The sequence below is a fragment of the Tachypleus tridentatus genome, chromosome 3 (assembly GCF_004210375.1).
Source record: "Tachypleus tridentatus isolate NWPU-2018 chromosome 3, ASM421037v1, whole genome shotgun sequence".
Classification (NCBI taxonomy): domain Eukaryota; kingdom Metazoa; phylum Arthropoda; class Merostomata; order Xiphosura; family Limulidae; genus Tachypleus; species Tachypleus tridentatus.
Window position 1 is genome coordinate 42,913,289 of NC_134827.1, and position 23,525 is coordinate 42,936,813.

General features: G+C 31.2%; 1 protein-coding gene across 4 annotated transcripts in view; it reads right to left on the bottom strand.

Annotated features, from left to right (window-relative positions):
• LOC143246773 (tRNA (guanine(10)-N(2))-methyltransferase TRMT11-like) overlaps positions 1 to 23,525 on the bottom strand; it is a 42,685-nt gene that overhangs the window by 8,215 nt on the left and 10,945 nt on the right. For 2 of the 4 annotated variants that reach the window (XM_076493913.1, XM_076493910.1), the window contains exons 6-10: positions 17,971 to 18,105; positions 10,653 to 10,809; positions 9,446 to 9,490; positions 8,339 to 8,419; positions 6,715 to 6,879 (exon numbers count right to left, since the gene is read on the bottom strand). In XM_076493913.1, coding sequence (XP_076350028.1) covers positions 6,715 to 6,879; positions 8,339 to 8,419; positions 9,446 to 9,490; positions 10,653 to 10,809; positions 17,971 to 18,105 — 583 coding nt within the window. The remainder of the gene's footprint in view (positions 1 to 6,714; positions 6,880 to 8,338; positions 8,420 to 9,445; positions 9,491 to 10,652; positions 10,810 to 17,970; positions 18,106 to 23,525) is intronic. The other 2 variants (XM_076493914.1, XM_076493911.1) reach the window with 1 other exon arrangement.

Sequence of the window (23,525 nt, forward strand, 5' to 3'; positions counted from 1 at the left end):
TAATGCCTCATTGACATTACAAAACTAGCATTTATACTGTGCATGTGTACTGATATTACTGTATCCAGTAATATAAAACTGATGTTTACTCTTTACAAAGTGACCTATCTTGGCTGTGTTTCATATTTCAATTATTATTCACTTTTTATGTATATCGATTATTGCTATTTATAAACATTTTCTTAAACTCATTTTTCTTACAAAATAGAACAGTGATTAAAGAAATAAATCAAATAATTAACTCTTCTAGTCACAACCTTTACACACTGTTGCTGCTTGTCATCACTTGCTATATTTTAAGAAATTTTGCATGTGGAAGATTTGAAAGATCATTTTTTAAGGCCTTATATATAAAGTTGAATAACCAATAAAATTATAAATTACTTCATAAGTACAACAGATTTCTATGATCATTTGTCAAGTTTAATAACCAAGCTGTATTTGTATCTAAAATAATATGAAATCTCAAACAGGCTAAAGACTAACCTTACCAGCATGAAGGTTTGTTGTCATTATATTTTAAAATAGCTGAGAAATTCACTAGGGGACATGCTGAGCTTTTGATTGGTTATTTCCATGTCATAAATAGAAGTGTACATAAGGGAAAATGGAAGGAGGTAAGCTGGGGCCACTATGTTTGATTAACTAAATATTGTGATAGCTCAGCAAATACAAAAAATAAAAGATTTTATTTCATAGTTCAGTTTGTCAATATCTGTAATTTGAGTTCATAATTTGTACAAAACTTTGTATTTTGACACCACAAACGTCTAATCTGAACCAGTGATGCATTTTAGTACTTCCAGATAACTGTGATGTCTTAAAACACATGCTTTCACAACTTCCAAATAACTGTGCTGTCCTGAAACATATACCTTCAGTAATGACATTCAGTACTTCCAGATGACTGTGATGTCCTGAAACACATACCTTTACTGTGTTGTCCTGAAACACATACTTGACATTCAGTACTTCCAGATAACTGTGTGTCCTGAAACACATACCTTCAGTACTTCAAGATAACTGTGCTGTCCACATGCCTTCAGTACTTCAAGATAACTGTGATGTCTGTTAAAACACATACCTTCAGTACTTCCAGATAATTGTGCTGTCCTGAAACAAACATATACCTTTAGTTATGACATTCAGTACTTCCAGATAACTGTGCTGTCCTGAAACACATGCCTTCAGTACTTCAAGATAACTGTGCTGTCCTGAAACACATACCTTCAGTACTTCCAGATAACTGTGCTGTCCTGAAACACATACCTTCAGTAATGACATTCAGTACTTCCAGATAACTGTGCTTTCCCAAAATACACACCTTCAGTACTTCCAGATAATTGTGCTGTCCTGAAACACATACCTTCAGTAGTTCCAGATGACTGTGTTGTCCCAAAACACATACCTTCAGTAGTTCCAGATGACTGTGTTGTCCCAAAACACATGCCTTCAGTACTTCCAGATAACTGTGCTGTCCCAAAACACATGCCTTCAGTACTTCCAGATAATTCTGCTATCCTGAAACACATGCCTTCAGTACTTCAAGATAACTGTGCTGTCCTGAAACACATACCTTCAGTAATGACATTCAGTACTTCCAGATGACTGTGTTGTCCCAAAACCCATACCTTCAGTACTTCCAAATAACTGTGCTGTCCAAAAACAGATACACTCATTACTTCCAGATAACTGTGCTGTCCTGATACACATGCCTTCAATAATGACATTGTATATTTCTTGATACAGAAACTATGCTGCTCTGGAATACATACCATCAGTAATAACACTCGGTATTTCCTGATACAGAAACTGTGCTGTTCTGGAATACACACTCTAATGACATTCAGTGCTTCCTGATACATAAACTGTGCTGTTTTGTAAGACATGCTTCCAGAAATGATACAATTTCTTCCTCTGTTCAAACAGGACATTGGTGACCATCGTTTTCCACAGATCTCTTCTTCTTGAGGGGTAAAGAATTTCTAATGTTGATACATTCATCTATTTTTATGATGAAAGAAACCCACTTGAAGTGAAAATGTATTCTTAATGGCTGATATGGGTATTAGCACTTTAATTCAAATAAAGTACAGAACAATGTTAACAATACATTAATCCATTTTTATAAACACATGTTAACATGTCTTCCAAAATTTCTTTTTCTATTGCCCATTTCCTGATGACATTTAACCAACTGATGTTATCCAGATTTTCAGATAGTTTAATTTATTTATCTGCTCTATCAATATTGACAATAAACATAATCTTTGTAATAACCATGCATTATTTTCTCCTACAGTTGAACATAATCTTTGTAACAACCATGCATTATTTTCTCCTACAGTTGAACATAATCTGTGTAATAACCATGCATTATTTTCTCCTACAGTTGAACATAATCTCTGAAATAACCATGCATTATTTTCTCCTACAGTTGAACATAATCTTTGTAATAACCATGCATTATTTTCTCCTACAGTTGAACATAATCTTTGTAATAACCATGCATTATTTTCTCCTACAGTTGAACATAATATTTGTAATAACCATGCATTATTTTCTCCTACAGTTGAACATAATCTTTGTAATAATCATGCATTATTTTCTCCTACAGTTGTACATAATCTTTGTAATAACCATGCATTATTTTCTCCTACAGTTGAACATAATATTTGTAATAACCATGCATTATTTTCTCCTACAGTTGAACATAATCTTTGTAATAATCATGCATTATTTTCTCCTACAGTTGTACATAATATTTGTAATAACCATGCATTATTTTCTCCTACAGTTGAACATAATCTCTGTAATAACCATGCATTTTCTCCTACAGTTGTTATAACCTTTGTAATCATGCATTATTTTTCTCCTACAGTTGAACATAATCTTTGTAATAATCATGCATTATTTTCTCCTACAGTTGAACATAATCTTTGTAATAACCATGCATTATTTTCTCCTACAGTTGAACATAATCTTTGTAATAACCATGCATTATTTTCTCCTACAGTTGAACATAATCTTTGTAATAACCATGCATTATTTTCTCCTACAGTTGAACATAATATTTGTAATAACCATGCATTATTTTCTCCTACAGTTGAACATAATCTTTGTAATAATCATGCATTATTTTCTCCTACAGTTGTACATAATCTTTGTAATAACCATGCATTATTTTCTCCTACAGTTGAACATAATATTTGTAATAACCATGCATTATTTTCTCCTACAGTTGAACATAATCTTTGTAATAATCATGCATTATTTTCTCCTACAGTTGTACATAATATTTGTAATAACCATGCATTATTTTCTCCTACAGTTGAACATAATCTCTGTAATAACCATGCATTTTCTCCTACAGTTGTTATAACCTTTGTAATCATGCATTATTTTTCTCCTACAGTTGAACATAATCTTTGTAATAATCATGCATTATTTTCTCCTACAGTTGAACATAATCTTTGTAATAACCATGCATTATTTTATCCTACAGTTGAACATAATCTTTGTAATAACCATGCATTATTTTCTCCTATAGTTGAACATAATCTTTGTAATAACCATGCATTATTTTCTCCTACAGTTGAATATAACCTTTATAATCATGCATTATTTTTCTCCTACAGTTGAATCTTAGACCCTTCTCTCCCCATTTCATTAACAACTTTACCTAACATTGTATGGATCAGCAATTAAAACTGTGTTAAAATACAAGCTGTTCAAATTATCTCCATCAATGACAGGTCCTTATAATTTCCATCAGGATACAAGGGCTGTTCAAAAAATACGCAGACTGTTTGAATTGCGCAGCTCCAGTTGGTTCCAGGGGAGTCTGCTTGGTGTCGCTAGGTTCGCACAGATCAGCTAATTACAACGCCATTTCCCGATTGCAGATATCTTCATTTGTGTATTAGTTACGCGGTTTTAAGTGAAGTGCGATTTTTTCGTTTGGCGGATTTCAGAATGAATGACCTGAAGGACCAACGACTTGCTGTGAAATTTTGTGTTAAACTTGGAAAATCTGCGAATGAAACTTTTGCTATGCTTAACACGGCTTACGGTAATGTTGCTATGAAGCGTACGGCATGTTTCAAGTGGCATGAACGTTTTAAGGATGGTCACCAGTCCATTGAAGATGATGAGCATCCTGGACGTCCTTCCAAATCAACTGACGACCCACACGTCGACAAAATCAACGTCTGACAGTCAGGGAGCTTGCTGAAGAGTGTGGGATATCAGTTGGATCTTGTTACGAGATTTTGACTGAAAAATTGAAGATGCACCGCATTGCTGCGAAATTTGTGCCTCAGAACTTGTGAGTTTTTGGCCAAACACTCGATCACTGTTCTTCCCCACCCCTCCTACTCACCTGACCTTGCTCCTTGAGATTTTTTCTTGTTCCCCAAACTCAAAAGACCCTTGAAAGGAAGAAGATTTGAGATGATTCCCGAGATTAAGGCAAATGCGATGAAGGAGCTGGAGGACATTACAAAAGAAGCGTACCAGGACTGTTTCAACAAGTGGAAACACCGTTGGGATAAGTGTGTGCGTTGGGAAGGAGAGTACTTTGAAGGGGTCCCAGACCTGTAACTTCTAAATAAAGTACATTTTGTTTTATGACGTCAGTCTGCGTATTTTTTTAACAGACCTCGTATATTTGTTGTACAAATTAAGCAAGTCAGGTGAAAAGAAACACCCTTGTCTCAAGCCTTTCTTAATTTAAATAAAATCATTTAATTCATTTTCTATCTTCACTTCTAATAGCATCTTTGTCACCCAGCTCATTAAACTGATGCTTCAATAATGTTCACATTCAAAGGCTCCAAGGATGATTGGTTTATTGAGATCATGGGGTATTTCAACAAGGATGATTGCTTTACTGGGATCATGGGGTGTTTCAACAAGGATGATTGATTTACAGATATCATGGGGTATTTCAACAAGGAAGATTGGTTTACTGAGATCATGAGGTATTTCAACAAGGAAGATTGGTTTACTGAGATCATGAGGTATTTCAATAAGGATAACTGGTTTACTGAGATCATGGGGTGTTTCAACAAGTATGATTGATTTACTGAGATCACGGGGTATTTCAACAAGGATGATTGGTTTACTGAGATCATGAGGTATTTCAACAAGGAAGATTCATTTACTGAGATCATGGGGTGTTTCAACAAGGATGATTGGTTTACTGAGATCATGGGGTGTTTCAACAAGGATGATTGGTTTACTGAGATCATGAGGTATTTCAACAAGGAAGATTGGTTTACTGAGATCATGGGGTGTTTCAACAAGGATGATTGATTTACTGAGATCATGGGGTATTTCAACAAGGATGATTGATCTACTGAATTCATGAGGTGTTTCAACAAGGATTATTGGCTTACTGAGATCATGGGGTGTTTCAACAAGGATGATTGGTTTACTGAGATCATGAGGTATTTCAACAAGGAAGATTGGTTTACTGAGATCATGGGGTGTTTCAACAAGGATGATTGATTTACTGAGATCATGGGGTATTTCAACAAGGATGATTGATCTACTGAATTCATGAGGTGTTTCAACAAGGATGATTGGTTTACTGAGATCATAGGGTATTTCATCAAGGATGATTGGTTTACTGAGATCATGGGGTATTTCATCAAGGATGATTGGTTTACTGAGATCATGGGGTATTTCATCAAGGATGATTGGTTTACTGAGATCATGGGGTATTTCAACAAGGATGATTGTAATTACAACACCAGTCTTAGTTTTATACAACCACTAATAGTACTTCATATTTAAAAGTGTGTGTTGTAACATAACTTATTTGTCAGATATGTCTTCAGTAACAACAGTCAACACTTCACATTTAAGTGTGTTGTAACATAACTTATTTGAATCCACATTGTCATTTTAGAAGATAATAACATCATGCAATTTCACTTAGGATTTGATATTTAGTTAATATTTAACATTAATATTGAGATTATTTTAGTTTAGAAAGTGGGTGTTTGGTATAATGGGATTATTTTAGCTGAGAAATTTGATTTGGTATCAAAACTGGAATGCTGTAGAGTGTCTCTTCCTTACTAATAAAGTTGAAGTCAAGAGTAAGTGGAAATGGAAACTGAACTGACTGAATATTACAGCAGTCTCCACTAGAGGTGAGATGAAGCCAGCACAAACATATGAAGTGTACAGTTACAATAAAGTGTTGAATAAAAAAAACACCACTCACTCTCTTTAATGACACAGTGTTGGATAATTACGATAAGGTTACTTAGACAAGACCTGTAACAATATGTTTGATAATCACCTCAAGTTTGTACATTTTTAACACTCTTAAATTCTTAATAATAAAAACACTGGAATACCAAGATCTATTAGTCGTAATTAATGTAATACCTGAATGTAAGCTAACATTTTTAACAAGCTCTGAAAGTTCCTAATAAGTATACCAGAATTCCAAGACCTAGTACTTGAACATTAGTTATAAATATACTCTGACTTTTCATTTTCCATGTTACAATTTTACTATTAAACAATTTACAATGAATACAATATTCCATACAGTTTCTTCTAGCGTTGAACAGCTAACTAATAAATGTTTTGTTTATTAGTATTAAAAATGCTGAAACTATTTACTAAGCTTAGAAACACAGTTTTATCATAAAGAAATAGAATAACCTTTCTTATGATATTTTATCTAGTACTTACGATCAGCAATTATAGCATCAAACATGCACTGGTCACTCCAGACTGGAAGAGCTGCATCAGCAACAATAACATCGATATAATGGGATTCAAGACCATACTGTCTCAAGTTGGATCTGATGTTTTCATCTGGCTCTCTCATCTTTTGCTTACACCGAGTAGGTTTAGCTTTGACAGAACAAAATACATATTATTTGGAAATACATTGACTGGTCCTTCAAACAGTAAGTCTACTAATAATTCACAGCACTGTGTATGTACTTTCAATATTTAAAAGGTGTAATTTCATAAATGTTTTATATATTTCCAATATAAAACTATATAGTATTATGTACCTATTTCCAATATAAAACTTGCATAGTATTGTGTATGTTTGCAATATAATACCTATGTTTCCAATATAAAACCTATATAGTATTTTGTATGTTTCCAAAATAAAACCTATATAGAATTGTGTATGTTTCCAATATAAAACCTATATAGTATTTTGTATGTTTCCAATATAAAACCTATATAGTATTTTGTATGTTTCCCATATAAAACCTATACAGTATTATGTATGTTTCCAATATAAAACCTATATAGTATTGTGTATATACCTATATAGTATTGTGTATGTTTCCAAAATAAAACCTATATAGTATTGTGTATGTTTCCAAAATAAAACCTATATAGTATTGTGTATGTTTCCAAAATAAAACCTGTATAGAATTGTGTGTTTCCAATATAAAACCTATATAGTATTGTGTATATGTTTCCAAAATAAAACCTATATAGAATTGTGTGTTTCCAATATAAAACCTATATAGTATTATGTATGTTTCCAATAAAAACCTATATAGTATTATGTATGTTTCCAATAAAAACCTATATAGTATTGTTTATTTCCAATATAAAACTTGTATAGTATTGTGTATGTTTCCAATATGAAACCTATATAATATTGTGTATGTGTACATATTTCCAATACGAAACCTATATAGTATTGTGTACATATTTCCAATATTAAACCTATGTAATACTGTGCATATGTTTCCAATATAAAACTCATATGATATTGTATATATGTTTCCAATATAAAACCTATGTAATATTGTGTACATGTTTCCAATATAAAAACCTATATGGTATTATGTATATGTTTCAATATTGAAACTATACACATTTAGTGTTGTGGAAACACTTCCAAACAATTCAGCTAACTTTATCATAACAAATAATATGTTCTTACTGCAAGCAATTTCAATTCTGTTTGGTAATGTTTTAATCAAAATTGAAATGTAAATATTTAATTTATCAACATGTCATAACAATAAGATAAATAATTTTAAAATATAGATATTCACAGTTAAACAAAACTCCTGACAATACTACAAAAGTACAATAAATCTGTTTTATTTATTCCTTGTGGTTCTTACCAATCAATAAAATATGCAAATATTATAAAATAGTTTGTATTATTTCTAGGTAATTTATATAGTACAAATTAAATTACATTTCTGTCCTTCAATAACTGGTGTGAAATATTTGTTTCCAGTTTTTAGTTAATTTACATGATATGAATGTTAAAGTCCATAAAGTTAAGATTCTATTATAAGCGACTTTCTTAAAACACTTTAAAACCTACCTTTCCCATGTAACATTAAGAAGTCGAGGTCAGTACCACACACATACCCACCAAATGTAGCAGCAGCCACAAGTAAACTACCTATTAAAACAAACATACAGTTAGTAAACTACCTATTAAAACAAACATACACTGTAATCTAGAATTGTAAGATTAAACTATAATTTTGTATCCTAAATAGCTTAAAACTCATAAAAAATTCATTCATTTATACTTATGTTTACTATATTATTATCCTTTGAAAAGTATCCAACTAATAATTCTACAAGTCATATGACAAACATGTAATTTGTGTTACCATAACAACTTACATAACACACAAGACGTGCACAAGTTTTTCATTATCTCACCTAACTTTATCATATCTAATAAGTTTCTACTTTTTATATTTTAGCTGTCTGTATAGTAATAGCAATCTGAGGGGTGTGGGTTCGAATCCCCGTTGCACCAAATATGCTTGCCCCTTTTAGCCGTAGGGGCATTATAATGTGATGGTCAATCCCACTATTCATTGATTAAAGAGTAGCCCAAGAGTTGGCGATGGGTGGTGATGACTAGTTGCCTTCCCTCTAGTCTTACACTGCTAATTTAGGGATGGCTGGTGCAGATAGCCCTTGTGTAGCTGTGTGTGAAATTAAAAAAAAAAAAAATTGTATATCTGGTCCTCTTGTTTCTTGCTGTTAACTTTTGATGAAAAACTTAAGCCTACCATTTTATGCTAATTGGAACTACACTAAATAATTTTCAATTAAATAATGCACCTAAGAATACAGAATAACAACATGCATGAACAATGCCCCATAATTTTTTTGACTTTCTAATTATGCAATAAAAGCCTTTACAAATTCAGGTAATGTTGATGTGTATACTATTAGATAAAGTTTTGACTTTAAGATGAAGTATTCTGTACAGAAAACAATACAATATATCATTTGATAAAACTTTGGATTTCTATTGGTTATAAAAATAGTATTAAACTTGTGAAACAAAAGATGTGACAGGTGGGTCTAATGTTCTAGTTTTAGTTCACAAACAAATAAGATTGAAGGATATAAACATCAAACTTTGCTGGACTAATACTCAAAATGACTAATTTATGTTAAATACCTGACTTCTTGAAGAGTTGGAAATACATTAGAGAAGAGGGAAAACCTAAAGAACAAATGTCACAATTCTCATGCTGGATGAGATTGATGATATATTAAAACATTTCTTTATAAATTTATCTAATATTAAAATTCAATTTTTAGCTATATATATAGATGCCACGTTTATTCATATACATGGATAGTATTGTAGTTTAATTACATTCTGAATATACCTCTATAACAAGTCATGACTTACTCATTGCAAATGAGTTAACTAATGCTCACTGATAGCTTTAAGTTCATTGTAAATGCTAACACAACAATTTCATTTGTTAATATTCCCCTCTAGATACGATAAATGTTGTATTTTAAAAAATCTATCAAAAACAAGCTCAGTATTCACAGAATTGAACGAAGCGTCTAGCAGTCACAGATAAACTGACTAACAAATACACTAATTCAGTATTCAACCATTCAATATAACAAATCACTCATTCTATATTTTACACTAATTTGTGATTTGTACTGCTAAATTATATTCTAAATTTTCAAGAAGGTTCTAATTATTAAACCATGCTCATAATGTGACATGAAAACTCCCTAATTAACAATACAAAACATAGTATACAACTCTGTATTTCTTAATTCCAAATCATAAATATTCATAAACTGTTTACTATGTTTTTACAAATCATTATCTTTCTAGTCATATGTAATAATACTTTAATAGTTCATCATTATCTGTTTTTACAAATCATTATTACCTTTCTAATCACACATCATACCCTTCAATAGTTTATTATCTGTTTTTACAAATCATTATCTTTCTAATCATACATAATATCCTTTAATAGTTCATCATTATCTGTTTTTACAAATCATTATCTTTCTAGTCATATGTAATAATACTTTAACAGTTTATCATTATCTGTTTTTACAAATCATTATTACCTTTCTAATCACACATCATACCCTTCAATAGTTTATTATCTGTTTTTACAAATCATTATCTTTCTAATCATACATAATATCCTTCAAAAGCTAATCATTATCTGTTTTTACAAATCATTATCTTTCTAATCATACATAATATCCTTCAAAAGCTAATCATTATCTATTTTTACAAATTGTTATTATCTTTCTAATCATACATAATATCCTTTAATAGCTTATTATTATCTGTTTATACAAATAATTTACCTTGGTTAACTTTTAATCACACATACCTGAACCGACAAAGGGATCTAATACAAGGTCACCATGATATATTTTAGCCATATTGGCCATGATCAGTGACAATGTAGGGTCCATGCTCGTGTTTCCAATAAACTTCCTGTCTTTCAATGCAGTTTGGGTGATCAGGTGTCGCTGTCCATCACATATCTCAACAAATGCATGAAATTATTTTATTTTATAACAAGAACTTAAGATTAAAAACAAGTTTTACTTTTTCCAACAGTCTTGGAAAACAAACAATTATTAAAGAGGATTACTTGAAACATAGACTAAAGGTATTGACAAGAAAAACAATAAGTATGTCTGATGTCAGATACATTAAACTATCTTTAAAATTACTAAACACTTGTAGTAAGAGTAATGGACAGATTTATCCAACTAGTAAGACTACACATTGAACATACATAAAGTATTACACTTTTATTTTTTGAGCTATTTATTGTTATGTATATTAAATGTTCTTTTGTATATGTAGACTTGTAAATGCATTACTAATTGCCTAGTACCCGAAATATGTTTTCAAGTCATATTTGATTTAACACAGTCTCTACAGTTGTAAACTTAAATGTGTAATACTTCATTTATGTTTAGTGTGTAGTCTTATTAGTGAGATAAATTTGTCCATTACTGCTACTACAAGTAGTAGGGTATTACATACCTCAAAATTTATTCTTGAAACTAACACAGATAAGGTTCTGAGTATCAGGGCCCTATTAGATTTTTCATAATCCTTTAGATTTAAACAGCTTTAATAAATATGGTAAAATATGCCAACATATATGAAATTCAAACAACATATGGGTTTCTGTCTAAATGAATTAGAGTAGTTGAATACTTCTACTGATGTTTTGAAAAATGAATCTTTTTATCATGGAATAATTTACTGTTTTCAATACATCATGAAACACACTGTTCAGGTATTTATAAAAAGTTAAAATCCATTGTTCACTAATTATCCAGGTTTAGATAAAATACTAAAACAAATTACAGCATCTGTAATGTCAATAGTGCAAGATATCAGCAACAGAGTTCTTATTTTAAAAATACATTAACTTTTGTGCTAACTATACCTAATTTAAAACCAGAAGGCTAGAAACAAGGGAGATAGTTATTACTACCCACTGATATCTCTTGGGGTACTCTTTAAGCAAAAAATGCCACCAAAACTGAAAGTGTAACCATGTTTGGTGAGACAGGGATTCAATCTTGAGAACCTCAGTTTATATATCAAGCACCCTACCCATCTGGTCAACATATATAGAGAGAGATGGCAGGAATACAATTTATATTGTAAAAGTAAAATTACTTTATATAAGTAAGGAGACAAAGATGGCAGGAATACAATTTCTATTATAAAAGTAAATTTACTTCATATAAGTAAGGAGAAAGAGATGGCAGAAATACAATTTCTATTATAAAAAGTAAATTTAATATAAGCAAGGAGAAAGAGATGGCAGGAATACAATTTCTATATAAAAGTAAATTTACTTTATATAAGTAAGGAGACAGAGATGACAGGAATACAATTTCTATTTTAAAAGTAAATTTACTTTATATAAGTAATGAGACAGAGATGACAGGAATACAATTTCTATTTTAAAAGTAAATTTACTTTATATAAGTAAGGAGACAGAGATGACAGGAATACAATTTCTATTTTAAAAGTAAATTTACTTCACATAAGTAAGGAGACAGAGATGGCAGGAATACAATTTCTATTATAAAAGTAAATTTACTTTATATAAGTAAGGATACAGAGATGACAAAAATACAGTTTCTATTGTAAAAGTAAATTTACTTTATATAAGTAAGGATACAGAGATGACAAAAATACAATTTATATTATAAAAGTAAAATTACTTTATATAAGTAAGGAGACAGAGATGGCAGGAATACAATTACTATTATAAAAGTAAATTTACGTTATATAAGTAAGGAGACAGAGATGACAGGAATACAATTTCTATTATAAAAGTAAATTTACTTCAAATAAGTAGGGAGACAGATGACAGGAATACAATTTCTATTATATAGGTAAATTTACTTTATATAAGTAAGGAGACAGAGATGGCAGGAATACAATTTCTATTATAAAAGTAAATTTACTTTATATAAGTAAGGATACAGAGATGACAAAAATACAGTTTCTATTGTAAAAGTAAATTTACTTTATATAAGTAAGGATATAGAGATGACAAAAATACAATTTATATTTTAAAAGTAAATTTACTTTATATCAGTAAGGAGAAAGAGATGACAGGAACACAATTTCTATTATAAAAGTAAACTTACTTTATATAAGTAAGAAGACAGAGATGGCAGGAATACAATTTCTATTATAAAAGTAAATTTACTTCAAATAAGTAGGGAGACAGATGACAGGAATACAATTTCTATTATATAGGTAAATTTACTTTATATAAGTAAGGAGACAGAGATGGCAGGAATACAATTTCTATTATAAAAGTAAACTTACTTTATATAAGTAAGAAGACAGAGATGGCAGGAATACAATTTCTATTATAAAAGTAAATATACTTCATATAAGTAAGGAGAAAGAGATGGCAGGAATACAATTTCTATTTTAAAGTAAATTTACTTTATATAAGTAAGGAGACAGAGATGACAGAAATACAATTTCTATTTTAAAAGTAAATTTACTTCACATAAGTAAGGAGACAGAGATGGCAGGAATACAATTTCTATTATAAAAGTAAATTTACTTCATATAAGTAAGGAGAAAGAGATGGCAGGAATACAATTTCTATTATAAAAATAAATTTACTTCATATAAGTAAGGAGAAAGAGATGACAGGAATACAATTTCTATTATAAAAGTAAATTTACTTCATGTCAGTTAGGAGACAGAGATGACAGGAATACAATTTCTATTATAAAGGTAAATTTACTTTATATAAGTAAGGAGACAGAGATGGCAGGAATACAATTTCTATTATAAAAGTAAATTTACTTCATATAAGTAAGGAGACAGAGATGACAGGAATACAATTTCTATTATAAAAATAAATTTACTTTATATAAGTAAGGAGAAAGAGATGACAGGAACACAATTTCTATTATAAAAGTAAACTTACTTTATATAAGTAAGAAGACAGAGATGACAGGAATACAATTTCTATTATAAAGGTAAATTTACTTTATATAAGTAAGGAGACAGAGATGGCAGGAATACAATTTCTATTATAAAAGTAAATTTACTTCATATAAGTAAGGAGAAAGAGATGGCAGGAATACAATTTCTATTATAAAAGTAAATTTACTTTATATAAGTAAGGAGACAGAGATGGCAGGAATACAATTTCTATTTTAAAAGTAAATTTACTTTATATAAGTAATGAGACAGAGATGACAGGAATACAATTTCTATTTTAAAAGTAAATTTACTTTATATAAGTAAGGAGACAGAGATGACAGGAATACAATTTCTATTTTAAAAGTAAATTTACTTCACATAAGTAAGGAGACAGAGATGGCAGGAATACAATTTCTATTTTAAAAGTAAATTTACTTCACATAAGTAAGGAGACAGAGATGGCAGGAATACAATTTCTATTATAAAAGTAAATTTACTTCACATAAGTAAGGAGACAGAGATGACAGGAACACAATTTCTATTATAAAAGTAAACTTACTTTATATAAGTAAGAAGAAAGAGATGGCAGGAATACAATTTCTATTATAAAAATAAATTTACTTCATATAAGTAAGGAGAAAGAGATGACAGGAATACAATTTCTATTATAAAAGTAAATTTACTTCATGTCAGTTAGGAGACAGAGATGATAGGAACACAATTTCTATTATAAAAGTAAATTTACTTTATATAAGTAAGGAGACAGAGATGGCAGGAATACAATTTCTATTATAAAAGTAAATTTACTTTATATAAGTAAGGAGACAGAGATGGCAGGAATACAATTTCTATTATAAAAGTAAATTTACTTCATATAAGTAAGGAGACAGAGATGACAGGAATACAATTTCTATTATAAAAGTAAATTTACTTTATATAAGGAGACAGAGATGACAGGAATACAATTTCTATTTTAAAAGTAAATTTACTTTATATAAGTAAGGAGACAGAGATGGCAGGAATACAATTTGTATTTTAAAAGTAAATTTACTTCATATAAGTAAGGAGAAAGAGATGACAGGAATACAATTTCTATTATAAAAGTAAATTTACTTCATATAAGTTAGGAGACAGAGATGACAGGAATACAATTTCTATTATAAAAGTAAATTTACTTTATATAACTAAGGAGAAAGAGATGACAGGAATACAATTTCTATTATAAAGGTAAATTTACTTTATATAAGTAAGGAGACAGAGATGGCAGGAATACAATTTCTATTATAAAAGTAAATTTACTTTATATAAGTAAGGAGACAGAGATGGTAGGAATACAATTTCTATTATAAAAGTAAATTTACTTCATATAAGTAAGGAGAAAGAGATGGCAGAAATACAATTTCTATTATAAAAGTAAATTTACTTTATATAAGTAAGGAGACAGAGATGGCAGGAATACAATTTCTATTTTAAAAGTAAATTTACTTTATATAAGTAAGGAGACAGAGATGACAGGAATACAATTTCTATTTTAAAAGTAAATTTACTTCACATAAGTAAGGAGACAGAGATGGCAGGAATACAATTTCTATTATAAAAGTAAATTTACTTTATATAAGTAAGGAGAAAGAGATGACAAAAATACAGTTTCTATTGTAAAAGTAAATTTACTTCATATAAGTAAGGTTACAGAGATGACAAAAATACAATTTATATTATAAAAGTAAAATTACTTTATATAAGTAAGGAGACAGAGATGACAAAAATACAATTTCTATTATAAAAGTAAATTTACTTCACATACGTAAGGAGACAGAGATGACAGGAATATAATTTCTATTATAAAAATAAATTTACTTTATATAAGTAAGGAGAAAGAGATGACAGGAACACAATTTCTATTATAAAAGTAAACTTACTTTATATAAGTAAGAAGACAGAGATGACAGGAATACAATTTCTATTATAAAGGTAAATTTACTTTATATAAGTAAGGAGACAGAGATGGCAGGAATACAATTTCTATTATAAAAGTAAATTTACTTCATATAAGAAAGGAGAAAGAGATGGCAGGAATACAATTTCTATTATAAAAGTAAATTTACTTTATATAAGTAAGGAGACAGAGATGGCAGGAATACAATTTCTATTATAAAAGTAAATTTACTTCATATAAGTAAGGAGAAAGAGATGGCAGGAATACAATTTCTATTATAAAAGTAAATTTACTTTATATAAGTAATGAGACAGAGATGACAGGAATACAATTTCTATTTTAAAAGTAAATTTACTTTATATAAGTAAGGATACAGAGATGACAAAAATACAGTTTCTATTGTAAAAGTAAATTTACTTTATATAAGTAAGGATACAGAGATGACAAAAATACAATTTATATTATAAAAGTAAAATTACTTTATATAAGTAAGGAGACAGAGATGGCAGGAATACAATTACTATCATAAAAGTAAATTTACGTTATATAAGTAAGGAGACAGAGATGACAGGAATACAATTTCTATTTTAAAAGTAAATTTACTTCACATAAGTAAGGAGACAGAGATGACATGAATACAATTTCTATTATAAAAATAAATTTACTTGACAAAAGTAAGGAGACAGAGATGGCAGGAATACAATTTCTATTATAAAAATAAATTTACTTTATATAAGTAAGGAGAAAGAGATGACAGGAACACAATTTCTATTATAAAAGTAAACTTACTTTATATAAGTAAGAAGACAGAGATGGCAGGAATACAATTTCTATTATAAAAGTAAATTTACTTCAAATAAGTAGGGAGACAGATGACAGGAATACAATTTCTATTATAAAAGTAAATTTACTTTATATAAGTAAGGAGACAGAGATGGCAGGAATACAATTTCTATTATAAAAGTAAACTTACTTTATATAAGTAAGAAGACAGAGATGGCAGGAATACAATTTCTATTATAAAAGTAAATTTACTTCATATAAGTAAGGAGAAAGAGATGGCAGGAATACAATTTCTATTATAAAAGTAAATTTACTTTATATAAGTAAGGAGAAAGAGATGGCAGGAATACAATTTCTATTTTAAAGTAAATTTACTTTATATAAGTAAGGAGACAGAGATGACAGGAATACAATTTCTATTTTAAAAGTAAATTTACTTCACATAAGTAAGGAGACAGAGATGGCAGGAATACAATTTCTATTATAAAAGTAAATTTACTTCATATAAGTAAGGAGAATGAGATGGCAGGAATACAATTTCTATTATAAAAATAAATTTACTTCATATAAGTAAGGAGAAAGAGATGACAGGAATACAATTTCTATTATAAAAGTAAATTTACTTCATGTCAGTTAGGAGACAGAGATGACAGGAACACAATTTCTATTATAAAAGTAAATTTACTTCACATAAGTAAGGAGAAAGAGATGACAGGAATACAATTTCTATTATAAAAGTAAATTTACTTTATATAAGTAAGAAGACAGAGATGGTAGGAATACAATTTCTAACATAAAAGTAAATTTACTTCATATAAGTAAGGAGACAGAGATGGCAGGAATACAATTTCTATTATAAAAGTAAATTTACTTTATATAAGGAGACAGAGATGACAGGAATACAATTTCTATTTTAAAAGTAAATTTACTTTAAGGAGACAGAGATGGCAGGAATACAATTTCTATTTTAAAAGTAAATTTACTTTATATAAGTAAGGAGACAGAGATGGCAGGAATACAATTTCTATTTTAAAAGTAAATTTACTTTATATAAGGAGACAGAGATGACAGGAATACAATTTCTATTTTAAAAGTAAATTTACTTTATATAAGGAGACAGAGATGACAGGAATACAATTTCTATTATAAAAGTAAATTTACTTCACATAAGTAAGGAGACAGAGATGGCAGGAATACAATTTGTATTTTAAAAGTAAATTTACTTTATATAAGGAGACAAAGATGACAGGAATACAATTTCTATTTTAAAAGTAAATTTACTTTATATTAGGAGACAGAGATGACAGGAATACAATTTCTATTTTAAAAGTAAATTTACTTTATATAAGTAAGAAGACAGAGATGACAGGAATACAATTTCTATTATAAAAGTAAATTTACTTTATATAAGTAAGGAGACAGAGATGACAGGAATACAATTTCTATTATAAAAATAAATTTACTTTATATAAGTATGTTAAGAGCTCCACCTCACCCACTGTCCGAAGAACACCTGGTAAGGGTTGTCAGGAACACTGTTTGGATCTAGACCATAGTATTCTATCAAGCAGAAAATATTGTCTGGATCTTTTAGTTTAATAGGTCCATGTAAGGGTAGAAAATCTAGACCCTGTATTAAATGAAAATTAAACATTAGCATTTTCTTACGGATTTTTTGTTTACCAATTAAAAATGTTATGAATACAGTTCTATCAAATTAGACACACGTCTTACATTATCATATAAAACAAATGATATCACTGATACAAATTGTAATAACAAATATACAACTATATAAAAAATAGTAAATCATATCACTGGTACAAATTATAATAACAAATATACTATTATATAAATGTTAACATTTTGTTATATACTGAAAATATATTTCTCACAGATTTGTACATCCACTTACTCACAAAATAGCTTTTTTCAGACTTGTCCTGTCTTTTATATGTGCAAATATTTTCTCCCCACTAGCACTGATATTACATGCTATCATGTAACAACCTTCCAACAATAAGAGTTGCATACCCACCACAACTATTTCCTTCTATACAGTAGAACACAATCTTCTTAGAGACCAAAAAACAAAAACCTACTAGAAGTAGAAAGGAAGGATTGAAGTAGTGAAATGTGGAAGACCTCACCACTTCTGAACCAGGTATACATTTCACATGTGAAAATTAGGGGTTGCAATAAGGCCAGAATTGTAGGACAGACCCCATAAAATAGATAAAGGGGCCCCTGGTGTAGAGTGGCTAGGGAAAGCAGTCTGTAAATGGACAGACCCCACAAAATAGATAAAGGGGCCCCTGGTGTAGAGTGGCTAGGGAAAGCAGTCTGTAAATGGACAAACCACAGAAAATAGATAAAGGGGCCTCTGGTGTAGAGTGGCTAGGGAAAGCAGTCTGTAAATGGGTTCAAGCTCAATGAACACCAGCAGAACCAGGTAGCACTGGGAATGTATCATCCAGTCCATTGTACGAGGAGAGTACCTGGACCACTCACAATTAGGAGTTATGTGGTCCAACTGCAGGGGTGAGCTACAATTTCACAGAAATCAACTAATCCATAAACAGGAAGCACATGAAACAGTACATCAGGTCTGTGGAAGGAGGTTTTTATTTATACACCATCTACACTGGCAGAACACCACCACCCTATTATTTATACACCATATACACTGGCAAACACCATTACCCTACTCTCAAATTAGTGGAATTTCATTCATTCAGGGATAAGCCTCCATGGCCCACTAATCCAGTAGCTTGACCATGGTAAGGGGCAAAATCTCCCATAGTCCACTAAAAGAAAGAGTGGAACAGCATGTTGGAGAGTCCAAAGGAACACAGCACAAGAGACACTGCAATGAGTGAATGAGAAATCCTATATTGAGAAGTAGCTTATTCCTGACCTAATCAACAGAAGGAATACCAAGGATAGGCAGAAATAATCTTCTGCTTTACTCCTATTAGTCCAGGGCAAACATATTTATGATGCAAAACACTGCAACAAGGAACCTACAAGTAAACCTGGGGAAGAGCCAATATCAACAGTGCATGACAATGACCATAATGGCCTTGCAGTGAAAATTTAGAACTAAGAATACCCGGTTAGGCAACACTCAAATGTTGGGATTTGTACATGTGAACAGAGGCCTCTGCACAAAGAAAGAGATTTAAAACAGCACTTACTCATAAAGTGTGGATCTCAAGATGGCAATGGGAGGCAGACAGTAACCATACAAGTATGAAACAATTAGATAATGTGAAACGATACTAGCTCAAACGATCTCCTCAAAACAAATACTGAATCAGGCATGGAAAGGTAGCAGAATCAATGGAAGGAAAACTGGAAAAAGCAACAATAGACAGGGAACAGGATAGAGTAAACCAGATGAATGAGTTGGAAAATACAACACATGAGAGTAAGGTAATATGTAAAATATCTTGGATGAGGAACAGATTCAAGTGAAAAACATGGGAACAGGAACCACAGAAGAGTGCAGTGCGAGCCACATAACAGCAAAGAGTCCTCATATGACATAAAAGATGAGAGATAGAAGGAATGGAAAAGGTAGTAAAGACAAAATTGTCAACATGTGAGGTTAATTAATGACATGAGCAGAAAACATTGAACATAAGTATGATGATATAGAGAGCGAGTAATAGTGAAATCAGACACATATGAACATCAGAGTCTACAAATCAAAGGAAGGTGAGGAAAGACCTAGAAGAGATGATATAATGATATAAGTTGCAGGATGATAAGAGCTTCAAGAGGGAAAATGTAAGGGCATGAAAGACCATGTGAATGTTCCACTAAGATAGGGTAGTAGAAAGAGGGTGATAAAAAAAAGATAAAGATCAAAAAAGTAACCCTAATGATGTCTTGAATATTCAAAGATTGCCAACAAAGCAGATCAACACCAGCAATAATCAATCAGAAAGTCCCTGTCAAAACACCAGGCAAGGAAGTCACATGGTAGAGAAAAATAGGACAGGGAAAATCATGATGGAATTTCTAACAAAAAAAAGAAATTCTAATAACATTGGTAAATTAATCATGGGGTAAACCTTGCTGAAACATGACATGATCAAATACAAAAATCAGAGCACCCAGGATATAACAACCCAAAAATCAAATCTGATAGATGTGGGTTCAGAACAGGAGGGCTAATATATGAGATCCCAAATGGGTGTCCCCTTGCCAAGTGATGGAAAAGACAGCTAACAGGTTAACAGAATGGATCATAACTGACCTGTTGCACAGAGCATAAAGGAAATGAACCAGAACTTGACAAACAGTAAGAAGTTCCACGAGATATACATGGAGACTCAACCACAGTTAAACATGAGAAATCTCCTGAGTATTCATATATGCACCTCAACGTTAAAGAGAAGCATCCACAAATATATGCACATCTGGACAAGGCATAGAAAGAGGAGGAGAACTCACAGTTATGTCACTTCTATTTCTGGACAGGAGTATCCCAGGGATCCTGATCAAGATTCCACTGGTCCCATAAATCCCACTAAAAAGACCCCATGGGAGTCAAACTAATGGGAATAATAACTTCCAAAGCAGGCAATACAAGTAGGAATGACAGTTCCATATTCTATTGAGGGTAGAAATAAATAAAACAGAGCTGCTTCAACCTTGGCATGGTATGAAACAGGATTTCATTAGAGGTAGGGAAACTTACCAAAAATTCCTGGAACCAAGAAAAAAATGGACTGCACGAGTTCCCTCATTCAACAAATTTCCATCTAAACAGAACTATGGGACAAACGTTCCTCTTTCCACACAAGCATCTTTTACATCACATCACGAAACTTAAGAGAAGGAAAATTGAGCCAAATGAAAAGTGGTGCAAACAAGTGACTAAGGACTAGGGCAGGTGTCTGTAAATGAGACTACAATTACACATGTATAATTATACATACTATTGTATAAAACAAATTACTAAGACACGTACGTGATTCAAACCACAACTATATACACAGTATTACATAACACAAATTAGTAAATCTCATCATTGGTACAAACTACAACTAGATATACACCATTATATAAAATAAACTAGTAAATCACATCACTAGTACAAACTACAACTATATATATACTCTTCAAAAAAAGAAACGCAAAAGGCAAAATTTGAGACACATTGTTAACAAGTTTGTTCCGGGTAGTTCTGTATGACATGTATGAAACTTTGCACATTCACTGCTGAACATCCAAAGTCTGCAAAGGTGAAGTCCATGCTCACTAGATGAAGTTTAACGTCACTCAACGTCAATAAAGAGTATGCCCCCTGTGAGCATCAATAACTGCTTGGCATCTCCTGCCCATGGAAGCGATGAGATGACGAATCACATCCTGTGGAATGGCCGTTCACTCAGCCTGCAAAGCTGCTGCAAGCTGAGGTAGAGTATGCGGTTGAGGTTGTCGCCGTCGCAGACATCGGTCCAACTCATCCCAAAGATGTTCGATGGGGCTTTGGAGGGCCAGGGAAGAACATTGATGTTGTGGTGTCTCAAGAAGACAGTGGTGAGTCGGGCTGTGTGAGGACGGGCGTTGTCATGTTGAAAAACGTCGTTGACGTTCACCATGATGGGTTGCACATGGGGCCTAAGAATCTCGTCGATGGTTGCGTACGGTCTGATCGTAAATCCTATGCAGCCTTGGTATGGTTGAGGCAGTAGATGTAGCAGAGGTGGTTCTATCCCGAAGGTGATGTAACCGGATGTTGCAATCTTGTGCGGGCATGGACACACGAGGTCTGCCAGATCTTGGACGGTCACGAGTTGATCCATGTTGTTGGTGACGATTCCATAGCCTTGTGATGGTACTTGGGTGGACATTCACAGCTCTGGCAACATCTGATCGAGATTTGCCTGCTTCCAAGCGACCAATGGCGTTGTTGCATTGTGCTTCAGTCAGTCTTGGCGTAACTGTATTGCATGTCGGTGGCTTAACACTGAGCTATGGAAACCGAAAACCCGTTACTTTTATAGGGATTTTGCACATGTTGCACTTGCAAAACATGCAGATCTCTCAAACAAATTTATTGGACACGCATGAGTTTTGGCAAAAAATTCGATGTTTGCTTCCGTTTTCAAAGTGCACAACTTTTATTGTCATTTTGGTCTGACAATCAGTGCCTTAACACGTGTAATATCACATACTCTGAGCTTGTAACGTTATTACATATATTTCTCTTTAAAATAACAAAAATATTCCTTTTGCGTTTCTTGTTTTGAAGAGTATATATACACCATTATGCAAAACAAACTAGTAAATCACACCACTGGTATTAACTACAACTATACATACACCATTATATAAAATAAACTGGTAAATCACATCACTGGTACAAACTACAACTAGATATGTACACCATTATGTAAAACAAACAAGTAAATCACATCACTAGAACAAACTACAATCATATATACATTATTATATAAAACTAACTAGTAAATCACATCACTGGTATTATCTACAACTATACATACAGTACTGTATATATACTGTTTACTGTCAGGACAATGTGAAAAAATTATATTTCAGGTTATTTTTAAACAAAACAATTAAAACATCAAGTAAAACATGAACATTGAATTAATCTTCATATTCAGTACAAGAGAAACTCAGTGGAAGTGTTTCAGTTCAGTAAACAGTTAATATTTTGTGTGTCACACTTTTGCTTTCATAACTGCAAACAGTCTTTCATGCATTGTTGCAACATATTTAATCAAAGCGTCTTTTTGGATTTCACTCCAAATATTTCTAATACACTTTCATAAAGTTTCTTTGGTGGTAACTTTTTATTTGTCAAGTTTTTGATCTATCAAATCCTAGATCTGCTAAAATGAAAAGATATTTTATCATTTGAATGACTCCAGTAGGTTCTTTCTCAATGTTCCATATATACAATGGTAAAATTACCTCAATGTTCCACAGACACAATGGTAAACTACCCATAATGTTCTACATACACAATGGTAAACTTATCACAATGTTCCATATACACAATGACAAACT